Source organism: Amia ocellicauda, chromosome 2, assembly GCF_036373705.1.
Source record: "Amia ocellicauda isolate fAmiCal2 chromosome 2, fAmiCal2.hap1, whole genome shotgun sequence".
In the NCBI taxonomy this organism is placed as follows: Eukaryota; Metazoa; Chordata; class Actinopteri; order Amiiformes; family Amiidae; genus Amia; species Amia ocellicauda.
The window spans coordinates 36,315,003-36,329,005 of record NC_089851.1 but is presented as its reverse complement, the minus strand read 5'-3'; the positions used below and the strand labels follow the sequence as shown (position 1 = coordinate 36,329,005).

The 14,003-nt window shown below is 35.8% G+C and overlaps 1 protein-coding gene across 2 annotated transcripts in view; it reads left to right on the top strand.

Annotated features, from left to right (window-relative positions):
• plxdc2b (plexin domain containing 2b) overlaps window positions 1–14,003 on the top strand; it is a 189,345-nt gene that overhangs the window by 122,088 nt on the left and 53,254 nt on the right. For both annotated transcript variants that reach the window (XM_066723384.1, XM_066723385.1), the window contains exons 6-7: window positions 3,137–3,255; window positions 5,995–6,094. In XM_066723384.1, coding sequence (XP_066579481.1) covers window positions 3,137–3,255; window positions 5,995–6,094 — 219 coding nt within the window. The remainder of the gene's footprint in view (window positions 1–3,136; window positions 3,256–5,994; window positions 6,095–14,003) is intronic.

Genomic DNA, 14,003 nt, shown 5'->3' with positions numbered 1-14,003 from the left:
TTCTATGTACTTCCAATCTAATTATCATTTGTCTCCACCAGGAAGATAGTCAAAGCAAATACTTATTTAGAGAACACTGGTAGCAGAAGATTATAAACCTCACACACACTTTAGATGCAGCAGGTTAACTTGTGGGATTTTAGCTGCTTCAGATTGTTGAGACTTCTGTAGACAAAATATCGACAGATTTCATTTAATGTATTCTGTGCTTTCATTGTACAATTTAAATCCTCTTATAAATCACTTGTAACAACCTTCTGTTTCGCTGTATAGATAATAAAATGTTTTCTTCCATTCAGATAACAACCATTTCCCAAATGATAGAAAAAGGACAAGGCATGGTCAGTTATATGTGGATGCATCCTAATGGACATCTAGATTTAGAACACAGACATATTGCCTTTATTTATTTATTTATTTATTTATTTATTTATTTAATCATATAAATATACACTGCCTTGCAAAAATATTCACCCCTCTGCAAAGTTTCCACATTTTGTTGCCATTTGAGTTTGCAATCATGAAACTTTGACATAGGACTATGTATTTAGAATCTCCAAACTGATAAAGATAGAAAGAATTGCTGATATTATGTTAATAAGTTAGATTTTCAAAGTAAATTTGAAGATTCTCAAGTGTATAAGTATTCAACATCTTTGCTACAGTAACCCTTAATCAACTCAGGTGCACAAGATTCATTTGAAAGGTTACATAATTAGTGTTATAGTCTGTCTCTGTGTAATCAAAGTGGTTTAACTTGACTTCAAATAAATTAATCTGTTTCTTTAAGTTTCCTCAGATAATATTGAGATTCAAGCCACAACTCACATAGTGATATGACAAACCAACCATGATTAAAAAGTGGTAGAGGGGCATAGATCAGGAGAAGGTTACAAACAAATTTCAAAGTCATTGCATACGGTAAAGACCATCATTAAGAAGTGGAATTTGCTTCATACCAATCAGCCACTGCCCAGATCAGGTCACCTGAACTGAGCAGTCAGGCAAGCAGGGAACTCATTAGGGCTGCCACTGTGAAGCCAACAGGGAAGCTGAAATAATTGCAACATTGTATGTCTGAGATGGAAGTCAGTGTTCATAAATAAATAATATCCCAGGCCCTACACAAAGCTGGCCTGTGTGGGCCAATGGCAAGAGAGCAGTCATTACTGAAAAAGACCCATCTTATATCTCGTATGGGGTTTTCCGACAAAGCATGTAAATGATACTGCAGACATGTGGCAGAAGGTTTTGTGGTCAGACGAGACAAATTCTAAGCTTTACTTCTGGCACAAGCCCAACACAGCACATCAGCCGGTCAACACCATCCCAACTGTCAAGCATGGTGGTGGCAGCATCATGTTATGGGGATGTTTCTCATCAGCAGGGTCTCGGGAGCTTGTCAGGATTGAGAGGAAAATGGATGGTGCAAAGTACAGGCAAATCCAAGAGGATTGAATCAGGCAGAATCCTTCTTGAGTCAGCCAAGAATCAGTACTGGGTCAGATCACATTTCATCAGGACATTAACCCACAGTACAAGGCCAAAGCCACATAAGAATGATTCAGAATGAAGAAAGTAAATATCCTTGAGTGGCCCAGTCAAAGTCCAAACTTCAGTCCAATTGAAAATGTATGGTGAGACTTAAAGATTCCAGTCCATCAAGCATCCGCAATGAACTTGTCAGAATTGAAGCAATTTGTTTAGGAAGAATGACCAAGAATTAGCATCCAACTGTGCAAAGCTGGTGGAAACCTGTCCAAAAAGACTCACAGCAGTATGCAGCATATATACAGCATACACATTTTCTTTGCAGCTTTTACGACTTCTTATACACTCTTATACCACTGTGATGGTTGTCCTTTAACGCATTTGTTTCTCTTTTGAACTCTTTTAATTTCAATTCAGTGCACATTATTCAAATTATACAAGTGTAAATGAAAAATTAAAGTGATCTACAAAGGGTGTTCTTTTCCCTTTGATGTTGAGATAAATGCATTACTGCTATCAGCAAATAAAGTAACAATGCCCTGCAGTCCAGTCTCAGCAGGTCTAACCAAGCAATGTCTCGCATAGTCTTGACGTCTGTCAGTCATGAGCTGTGTTTTGTTTGGTCTTTTGTGTGTGTTGTGAAACAGAGAAGCCAAGTTTCACAGCGGCAATGATTGATTATACATTTATCACACAATCAGACCATTGCTGCCCAGGGATGCTTACGAGCTGCAATTCAAAATAAGAGTATCTTGAAAAATCTCTTTTGGGCTTCACTGAGAGTCATTTTAAGTTTAATGTCTGTCGTCTTTGATCGAGTATTATTGCTTTCGGTGTGGACTCTCTCTCATCGTTTCGTTGTTTCTCTCTTTGTTCCCTACCTGGCATTTGTTAAAAAGAGGAAAGAAGAAAAGCACTGCAACAAAGAAAAAACACACAAGGATAATTATGTTTCTTTTTTTCTTTTCTTTGTGGTATTTTTTTTTTTTCAAAAATTGAACCTGTCTAGAAAATCAATCCACTTTGTGTTTCTTCTCAACTTGGCTTCAACATTTAAACGCTCTCCTGTCTCCTGCTTCATTAACCAAAACTAAAAGAAAATACTGCAGCATGGAATTGATATCTATACATTTTTCAGTCTGTCACAAATGATCCTCTGCCTCTGGTATCTTCTAACAGTCACACTTATATAAAATACTTAATGAAAATAGGATGTAGGGGAATCAAATAACTGTTCACTTACTAGCATGTATTTATAACTTTATTGTAAATGAAATAAAATAGAAGTAATATTGAATATTTAATTGTGGAACATAAAAATATTACTTATTAAAGAATTATTAAAAATGTTTCTACTTAAATAGCATTGGCTGCATTACACAAAATGTCTGATTTCCAAATCTAGTAGATGAAACCAGTACTTTGTATTCAGCTCATTATATAAACTACCTGCCATTTTGAGTGAAGAAAGAAGCTGTATGCATGTTCTATATTAAGCATACAAAGGGCAAGACCAATTCAAAACTTACTTTGACCTTTCATATTGCTTATATTCTCTATTTTCTCTGTAGTTTCATGTAGGTTGTTTGTCATTTGTCACCATTGCTGTTATTGTTGTTCTAACCAGTGTTTCCCCTGTTCACAGGTACTGCCCTTGTGGTTCAATGGGACCATGTTCACCTACAAGACAGCTACAATCTCGGCAGTTTCACCTTCCAGGCAACTCTGCACAGAGACGGGAGGATAGTCTTTGCATACAAAGAAGTGAGTGTTCTGTAGTGTCGCTGCTGTTGTTTTGCCTCTGCTGAATTTGTGTGTGTTGACAAGGACAGTTTGAAAGAATGTGGATGTTCACATTTTTATTAAAGCGTGTATAAAGTTTTATATAATTTTGCTGTGTGTCACATCCAAGCAAAGTAATGCAATGAAAGTCAACACAGCAATCCTGTCTATAAATACAAAAATGTAAATGTATTTATGGGAGAAACTGTATGATACTGTTCAAAATAGACAGAAACAGAAATGACTTTATAACAGGAGCTAAAATGATACTGCTCTGAACACATGATCACCACAGATCCTTTTCCGTACTAAAGCACGGTTGTTTCTTTCCTTTTAATGGCTAAAAAATGTCTTATGCTGTTCAACAAAATTTAAAGTTCCTAAAATGTAAAGCTTTTCTTCTTGGAAATAGATTCACAACTTGTATGCCCCATGAATTATTCCATGAATCCCTTTTGACCGAATATATTATTAATTTCCAGTCCCCCTCCATATTTTTTCATCCTTCTGAAGCTCTGTAGAAATTATTAGAAATTAATAAAATATTGATTTATTTCTTTTGCAATAATTTAAGTACAGCTGTTACTTTAAATATTAACTCTTAAATTAGTATTACTGATGTTTTGTTCAGAGTAAAAGAATGCATGCCCAGATATTGTTTATAAAGGATGCATGGTAAAAAAATTGTTCTACCAAATTAGTGTCAAGGGGAACTCAGAAATCAGATTCACCCTGAGACTTATATTCTGACTCGATACACCTTTCAGAACGTCCTCAAGGTCAGAATTCAACCCATTAAAAATGAGCCAAAAACCCTTTTTTTGACTACAAGAATGTGACACAACACATTATTAAAAGCTATTTGTATGTTTCACAGTCCAGGCTTTTCCATTACTCTTCCTAGAACAGTTGCAACTAGATTTGATCCTCCTCCTCTCTTTAAGTAAATGACTAACACCTATGTCTGAGACATCCATGACCACATCACTCAGGCAGGCTGAAGCCATTGTTTGAAGTGGATGAATAGGTAGTGTACCCTGGTGACTCAGCAGGAGAAAAGCCAGAAAACTCTGGTCACAGGTGGCTTTGATCCCTTTTTGAAGGGGTGTCAGGCCTGCTTGCAGTGTTGGGTGTCAGGTGTTTCATTGTCACTGACATTGGCTCATAGTACAATGAAAACCTTTCAGAGAATCATGCTGCCCTAAAAACAAAAACATTTTCCATTCAAATATCTACTTCTGTTTTGTAAACGGGTATGGAAATGCCAAAACTCCCCAAATTCCAACCATACACTTTGAAATGTCTAACATAACATCCAGATCAAGATTTATTATTTTTTTCTACACTGATGGAATCAGTTCCGCTTGTATGACATCACATGCACACGTTTCTCCTACAAGTCTAGGTAAATGATGAGTAGAACCTGACTGAAATATATTCCCCTTAAATAAGTTTCCCTGTATATATTTTGCTTTCTTGTTTTACACTGTTTCCAGTTATACTTATTTTTAAACTGATTGCTGCTGTTTTAGTAAATTTATTAAGTCATTTGTTTATATTCTGCCTGCTTATATAATATTGTACATATTTATTATAAGTACTTTGTTTTACATATAGTTTGTAATATGTTACAATAAAGGGAACAAAATTGAGTTCTTAATATTGCTTATTTCTTATTTACTCATCAGATTTATGCATTACACTGTGACCATGTCTTACACCATACCGTTTGCATCTTCAGAGAAATTAAATCCGTTAGTTGGACAAAATCTTTGTAGTCTAAACCTTTGCTGTCTAATATAATCATGTTCTGGTGTGTAACTTCCATACATTCTGAAACTAATAACTGAATCTGGTCAGCTGTTATCTTCTAGAAGCCGACTGGTCTTTTCAAGCTCTCAAACCTTGACATTTCTTGTGTTGTACCAGTCTCCTCTTCAGAAGGAACACATTTTTACTTTGATGATGTCATGGGAGATTGTCAGATGCTGTGCTGTTGCAAACAAAAACAACACAAAAGAGCTGCTTTGAACAAGATCTACAAAGGTGTTTCTTTTATGAACTTTAAATCTGAACAAGAGAATATCTGCAAGCTACTGCTTAAACAGAGACTCTTGTTTATTATGAAGTATTGAGTTCAAAAGTTAGAGAGAGATCCAATTATAGTGACTGATACTTTCATAAGAAGGCAGCTAGAAGAATACAGTCACATCTTATCTGTGATTTATTTGTGATTCTATTTTGTCCTTATGATTTTTTATATATTTATACACATGCACACAAACACGCGTGTGCATATCTACCTATGTATGTAATTTGTTTACATACCATATATCAGATGTATTCGCTCAAAGCAGAATCAATCTTTGAAATGTATTCATCATTAAGAGATACAACATGCATTCTTTAAATTGCCTCTTTATATAAACTACCTTACAGAGTGTATTGTTTTCAATAATTAGAAAAGTTAGACCGTTAATCTCATATTTGATCTAACTTCTCAAATGCATCTACTGCAGCACATCATGTCAAGGTAAAGTATATATATTTGAAGGTAATGCCATCAAATTGTCTTTTTCTGTGTTGTATGGTATTTCTCCTGGCCAGATATAGCAGCGCAGAGTGAAAATGAACCATTCAAGCTGGAAACGATCTTGTTTCCTTTTAGCTGCATTTAAAAACAACATTGCTTTTTCTAATCATTACGTTGTGCTCTTTCAGATACCCATTTTGGTGACGCAGATCAGCTCAGTTAATCATCCTGTCAAAGTTGGCCTGTCAGATGCCTTCGTAGTCGTCCACCGAATCCAACAAATACCCAGTAAGTGGAAGATGCATCCTGCTGGAATTGTCTTTTGTTTTTCTGTTTGTTTGTTTCATTACATTTTATTTCAAGTTATCTTCCTGAACAAGTAGACCCAGATTTTTCAAACGCACTACATGGGTGTATCCGGTGAAGAGAGTGTTTACGCTGATTGGTTTTATTCAGAGGTAAAGCATCTCAAGCTGTGGCTATTAACCCGTGAGTTTGCCAGTGTTTGAATCAACAGTATTGTAGTTGCACTGAGCTGCTGTTATTGAACCAAGACCAGTCAGTGGAAGGTGGAGAACTTTGGTCACACGGCAATCAATAGACCACAAGGATATCACCCAGCTGTACAGTGGCTTAGCTCATCTCTATCCACCACCGATCAATGCGCCAGCAGTGGTGCTTGATTAAACTCACGGGGGGTATAGGCATTCGGGTTCGAGGAAGAGAGGTGATCTTCAGGCATCTTCACAATCTTTTATGGGTGTAAGGATGGGCTGATATTTTAAATGGGCTTTTTATAATGTGGAAAGCAAAACTGAACTAGAGAAACATTGTGGCAAAGAATACAATGTGAAAACCTAACCCTCCGTAATTGCTTTCCCCAATTGAGATTGTAATCATTTATTTCTAATGATGTAGGTTTTTAGTGCTTTCTAAATGTTATCACAGACAATACTACTGCACTAGCATTGCCCTCTCTCTGTACCGATCAAGGTGTTTTGAGTTCAGATGGTTTATTTGATTATTTACCATGAAAATGCTCCTTAAGCTTCTGTGCTAGGGTTTGAGATAATTTCAGAGCTTGGCTGTTCGAAAATCAATTTTTAAAATTATCCTTTCACAGTGAAGGGTCTTACAATTGTGTTCAAATCGTTTTTGGCATGCAAGTTGTTTATATAAAAGAGCTCTAAATTCACTGCTGTCTCAGGCATATGCACAGAATCTGTAATATATGGAACTGTTTACAAGATATGTCTATTTCTTTTAGTATTATTATTATTGTTGTGTATGCATCTATGTTATATTTACTTCAATCATTACTTTTAAAAAAATTACAGGATTAAAAAACTAAAATAGTAGAAAATAAAATACATTCCTAAAATAAATTCCATGAAAAACGTTATCTTAATATTAATATTAACTAAATATCACAATAATGGTTCCATACATCAGAGTTTAATTTGGTATAGGTAACCCTTAAGGGTCTTATCATTTTATATTAATGGTTTAACTGTCTTCTCTTCCAGTGAATCTTTCATCTAGATGTAGTTGAAGTGTTTGTGTCTCAGAAATGTTTGCATATGTTACAATCAGTCAGGTGTATGTTAGTATTTGCATTATGCCTCTTAGTACTGAGCAAATGATACGCTGTGTTGAAGTGAGATGATCCCAGAGGATCTCTCCAAGGATTGCAGGTGGACAGACATTTTCAAACATGAAACCACTCCACACTCTGCAGTTACAGTATTTTTACCAGTCTGCTCTTTGGAAACGTTGCACTGTTTAAAGAGATGGGTAAAAATGTTGAAAGGGATTTTCATGCTATACCAGTGTGCGTCTCAGGGGGCTGAAACTGAACTGTTCTTTTTAAGATGCTTCTAGTTTCAGAAGGGAAAACACGCGTCTTTGGCCAGTGCTGGAGTCAGACCTTAGCTTTAGAGATGAAAGATCACACTGTAGGCAGTACATTCTTCCTATGTACTTTCTTCTCCTCTCTGCCTGACTTCAGAAATTCCCTAACTGCAGTGTGGGCTTCATATTAAATGTATTGAATTTACGTGGTACTCCCTGAAGTAAATAAGTAGCACTATTTGAACTGAACTCCCAAACTATTTACTGAATTCAAATTCTGTTGCAGGACTGTTGGGTCTGCTTTCCCTTCTTGTGAGGTCTTTATATTTCCATCAAAATGCAATGAATGATTAATGGTGCTGCGGTTCAATGTCATTTCAATGGTTAAGGTACACCTTAGCACGAGCTCCCCATCTGATATATGTTTTTCAAGATGAAGAAAGTGTTCTCTACCATCAGAACTTCAGTGACTGTTCTTAATCTTCCTCCTTTTCACAATTTATTACACCATATATTTGAATGTGTGTGTGTTTATGTACATCAACATTATCTCCACATAGCCGCAACCGGTGTCAGCAGAGTTAAACATCAGAGACTCGCCCACTCGAGCACTCTGATAAGGACTCATACAACTATAAATCTAAACTATAGTTCCTTGTGTGAAAAAAGAAAATTAAAGTTAAAATAAATCACCTTTGTAATTGTTGTAAGATTTTGAAACATTCATCCAGAATGCCCACCGAAAAACACAACCCTCTTTTCGATAAATTGGCAGAAATTTCCTGACATTTGTTTTTTTTTTGACTGGGAATTCTGATCTCCTTTCCTGGAGATATAATGAATCTCTGGGCAGTATTGATTGCTGTATCTGTATATTCTCTCAGGTTGCCTGTTGAAATGCAGCAGGAGAATAACTCCAAAAGCTCCCTTAGGGTGAATTTCATATCTGAGGGAATATTGCAAGATTAGCTGCCTAGAAAGGAGTTTTTATTTGAAATAGGTTTTAAAAGTGATATTTTGAAAACATTCCCAGAGAATCCTCACTGCAGATAGTAATAATAATACAGACATTTAAAAATATAATTGTTTTTGTATTAAGGGATGCCCAACAACAAAAGATTTAAAACATGTTTATGCATTTTTACAGTTTTTACAGTTTTACCGACGTTTTGTCCCAATCAAAACTTACATCATACAGTGCATTGCCAATTTCATACTTGTACCCAGTCTCTCTGATGATGATAAACTTGGTACAGGTAATTGTAATTTGCATTTCTTGGGTAGGTCAAAATGTGTATTGAGCCTTGACTCAATCCAAACTTTGACCTACAGTGAATTACAGCAGTACAATTATCATCATATTATATATATTTCTTAACACAAGCTCTGTCACATAATTTTGTTTACATATAATTACCCATTTATAGAGCTGGGTTAAGAGTACAACAGCAGTGTACCCCACCTGGGATTGAACCCAAGACCCTCAGCTCCAGAGTCCTGAGACAGCCCCGAAATTGTAGAGTAGCTTACAACCAGCTGAACTGTGATGAGGTAAACGTTTACTATTTGTAGGTAGGGCAAAGTTTTTATTTGGTCCTGGCCTTAGCCCATGTTGTCCAGTGGCTCACTATATGTTGAATGACAAAAATGTGCCTTTTTGAATGGGAAATCTTGTACAAATGCATATTTTCTCCTGTTGTATCATGTTGTTTTCCTTCTGAAAGAAAAGGAGCATTTCTTCAGTTGCTCTGTGGCATCTTAAAGGTCTTTAAAACATGAAAAATATACCATCATCTCTTTCTCTCTGACACTACTGGAAGTTAAGGCAGTCATTAAAATGGACAATGTGTTAACTAGCTGTCAGTCCAGTGCCAATACAAACCCTTGTACCAGTGAAGTTCTGGTATCTTTGGATGTGATCATTGAAGTGTTCGTGTTACATTGCCATTGTACATGGTTTAGTTTAGGAAACATATCCATATTGATTATATACCACATTCACAATTACTTATTTTTGTGTGTGTATATCCAACCTAGGACAAAGATATTTTGTTTAATTTGAAAAATGTTCACACAAAGTTTAAAATATTTTGAAAATATTAAACTATTTTTTCATAAACTAATATATAAATATCTGTAAATAGTTAGGGGGGGTAAGTTTTCTCTTGGGTGTCATTGTTAATTGATTTAAGTGGTTATAAGAACAATAATTTACCTGCTTTGAATTCAGGATAAAGATAAAGCTCTAATTGCTGTTTACTAGTAACAAGTTTATGAGTAACATTAGAAAGTAGTGGTCAATATTTGAGTTGCTTTAATTTCAGTGTGGTGTACATCTGTTTTGAAGTGAACATCATAATCTAACCTAATATTTTGCAAACTATTGGATTTTCCTTAAGAAAAATGGATCTATATTTCAGTACTCCTCAAAAGTATTGCTATGCTGAAAAGAAGCTTTTGTACTCTACATCCAGGCTTCACTGTGCCAAATGAAAAGGCTTCCTGATACTGAAAGTACTTAGGATTGCGTGTTTGAAATATGAAAATAAATCAAGGTATAAATGTGCCCTGAGTGCCATCAATACCTGGTGCAAACAGAAAATTGGAATCTACTGACATCATTACCGAACCAATCGATAGCACAGCAAAGAGGAGCAGGAAGGGGTGTTTTCAGGCACACGAGAAGGCATTATTAATTGATGAAGTAAAACATGATAATCCAAAACCCAAGGATTGTGTGTTTAAAATATGAAACAAACAGGGGATGTATTGGCAGAAAAAAAGCCAGTCCTTTCAGAATACCAGACTCAAATTTATAATAAATATTAGGTTGGTTAGTTAGTCTATTGGAAGTGCAATTTAAGGTGAGGTGGGTTTTAAGTTAGGGCTTTTTGAGACATCGGATTGTGACAGTGGATCATACATCATCCCAACAACACAACCCTTTGTCACCGTAAAGAATCTGATTTAAAGTCCGCTTGTCAGAATATAATACATTGTTAACAGTTCTAAAGTTGAACAGACCCAAGATACATATCTGTAGTAAAAGCTGTTTTGCCAGCAGAGGTCTATCTTTTTTCAAAAAAATATAAATTAATTCACCTATTACTGAGCCAGAATTTAATGGTGGCTGATTGTTTGACAAGAGGCTTCATGCTTCTAACTAGTAGCAGATGGGGGTGACAAGTTGATTCAGTCCCTGCCGTGCATTACATTTGTATTTCATTAAATTGTAGATTGAATGCTAATTAACCGCTTTAGACTGGAGACATAAATTCATTCAATAGTGTGAATACAGTTCAGTGGTAGGGGGTGTAAATTACCCCTGGCTTGTTTACAAGATGTAATTTAGACTGAGGATCAGAATGGCATTATTTTTCCTTCAATATCGATAGATTGTTATGCCCTTAGTGCATAAAATAATAAGGGTCATAAAAAATCAAGGTGTAACACATGGCTTATCAGTTTGTGACATAGAATCTTATGTGTACAGAAATACCACTTATTCATCATAATCTACATAAAGCAAATTTCTATTTGTATCCTCAAGTCCTGGCTTATTTGAGTTTGATATGATTCAATTTTGACTTTGATTAGATTTACCTTATATCAAAATTTCAACCCACTCAGCAGTTGCAAAATACCAGCCTAATGTTTGATAATGAATTATCATTGGGTAAATGAAAGATATCTCTGGTAAGCAAAAACAAAAAAACATAACATTTATGAGGAAGCGTGATTGGAATTTGTGATTGGTGGGTGCCTGCAAGTTGTACGGATTTCTGCATTTGTTAGTCCTGTTCAGGATTTTAAGCAATTCAATGACATATATAGAAATGTGAAAAATCAAGGTTCCTTAATAGAAATTATAACATTTTATTTAATGTATTTAAAAAAAAAAAATGAAATTCAGTTTTATATCAATTATGTGCACACATTTTTGAATAACCAACCCTGTTGATTAGTGGTGCTAAACAAACTTTTTGTTTTGCTCAACAATATGGTGGGAGTGGTCAGATATTAAATCAGGAAAATACTTACCAGAAAAACACCTAGCAACAACAAGGTAGCTGGACTGGTCTGACCTACAGTTGGGCTGGACTGGGGGCACAAACACCCCTTCGTAATGCTTATATTGACCTACATTCTTCTATTATTCTATTATTGTCTATAAAAATGAAAAACCTGATTTGTTATTCCTTATATTTGAGAATTTTAGAAAACATTCCGATTTTCATTCATAATGAAAATTAGAGCGATAGAGCGTACATGTAAATTGACAACACAAAATGAAAATGTATTGAATATTTAAACAACAAAACACATTTTAAATAATTACTTGAAAGAACAGAATCTTTTTAAACATACGAACAAAATCAGAGTTTTAAACAAATAGCCTATTTATCGGTCAGACTGCACATTTCTTGTGCTGTTAATGATGACAACTTTTTTCTGTGAATCGTGAATCAGCTGAAGTGTGTTCCAGTTCCACTGTTGTGCCTCCTGCACCCTACTGCCCTTCTAAGAGGAGTGGGGTGTAGAGAACAAGATTTGGATTGAAACACGACCCAAATCTCAGCTGCAGGAGCATAGTTTTCTACTGTTTGAATACGTAAGCACAGTATTGCGTAGAAACCTAAGAAACAGATCCAGAAGTGGGACTGGGAACTATTGCATGGCTGACCACATGACAGAAGGAATCCAAACTGAAGGCTGTACTTTACCCATAATGTTGCCATCTGAGCCATGCATAAGATGCACTATTCTGCTGCTGTGCATTGTACCACAGAAGCTGTCTTTGTGTATCATACTATAACCATGTTTTAACCACCGTAATATTTGCATATTTGAAGAAGGCAAAATAAATGGCTAGGTGTCAATTTACTGCTGACTTTCTCTAGTAAAAAATTAACGACATATAAATAACACATCTTTTTATTTAAAGGGATGACCTAATACTAATTATTCCAGTATTTCTTGTAAGGGAATCATAGGTGTAATTTGTAATTCATCAATAAACCAAATATGAGAATAATAATATCCCAAGTAGTACTGAAAAAGCTGCCCATGCAAAAAGAAATCTCCATTACTGAGGATCAGACTTGATTCCAGATGACTAATGTGACTATTTTCACTCCCGTGACATTGATTGTATATTTCTAGCTTTAAGAAAAAGGCATTAGACCCTAATTTCCTGACGCAGATATTTTTTTTTTTTTGCTGAAGCCCTTTTCAACCTGCCTGCGTTCATTTGATCATGTCTGCTCCTTATTTTCTTGCTTACAGTGCTTCTGCGCTTCTTTGTAAAACCTCACACTGTCAGACTGTTCCCCTCATTCACCATCTGGGCTGTCAGTAGTATTCACCTTTGCAGAAAGTAATGTAATGTCTGGAGTACTTTTTCAACTAACTATAAAAGTCAGATAGAAACTGATTTAATGTTTCAGTATAACATCTTGTTTTTGGAAAGTAGTATGTGTTAAAGTAATCTAAAATAAAACCATGCATTACTACATTTGCAAATAGAAAATCGGAAGCTACCTTCCACAGCAAAGGGTCTGGCATCCCTTCAGGCGAGGAGCAGTATCGTGCTCTTGGTCCTGCCTTGCTCCCTGTGTTTTGGGGATAGACTGAGACCTCACCGCAACCCTTATAGCGGCATTCTGATAAAAACATAATTCCATCTTTTTACACTGAGACACAAATGTTCACGGACACCACTTCCACCTGTACTTCTGTACTTCTGCCACAGGAGTCATTGCTGAGCTGTCATACCAGGCATACTTTCCCTAGCACAGAGGGTAAAGGTAACAGGACGATTTCCTGACAGGATACTGATTGGCTACCTTATTGTTCTTATTAAAATGCAATCAATGTCTCTCCCTGTATCAACACCAAATTTTTTACAGCTGTAACAGATCCAAAGTGGGTGATGATTGGTCATGGTATTGAGGTGTTACTAATACTAGTATTAATGTGTTGTCCATTAGTTAAAAACTAGTGGAGATAGGCTTCCTGAATTTTCCTGACAGAAATATTTAATGAAACTTTGTAATTTACCATCCAACCACTTTGTTGACGCTTATTACTGAATCTGAAGTGCATCCTCTGAGCCGAATCCAGGGTTTACATTAGCCGGCAAATGCCAGCTTTTCACTGGTATCACGTGTAGTTGTCCGGCAGATGAAAATATCAACGGCCAAAATGTCCAGTGTGAAATATGACAAATAAATAAATAAATTGATAAATAGCATATTAAATAGCCTAATATTGTGTGACCTATAAGATATGTTGCCAACTGGGCAAAGCTTGGAAACAGTGTGCCTGCAGAGCGTGGATTCTCGCT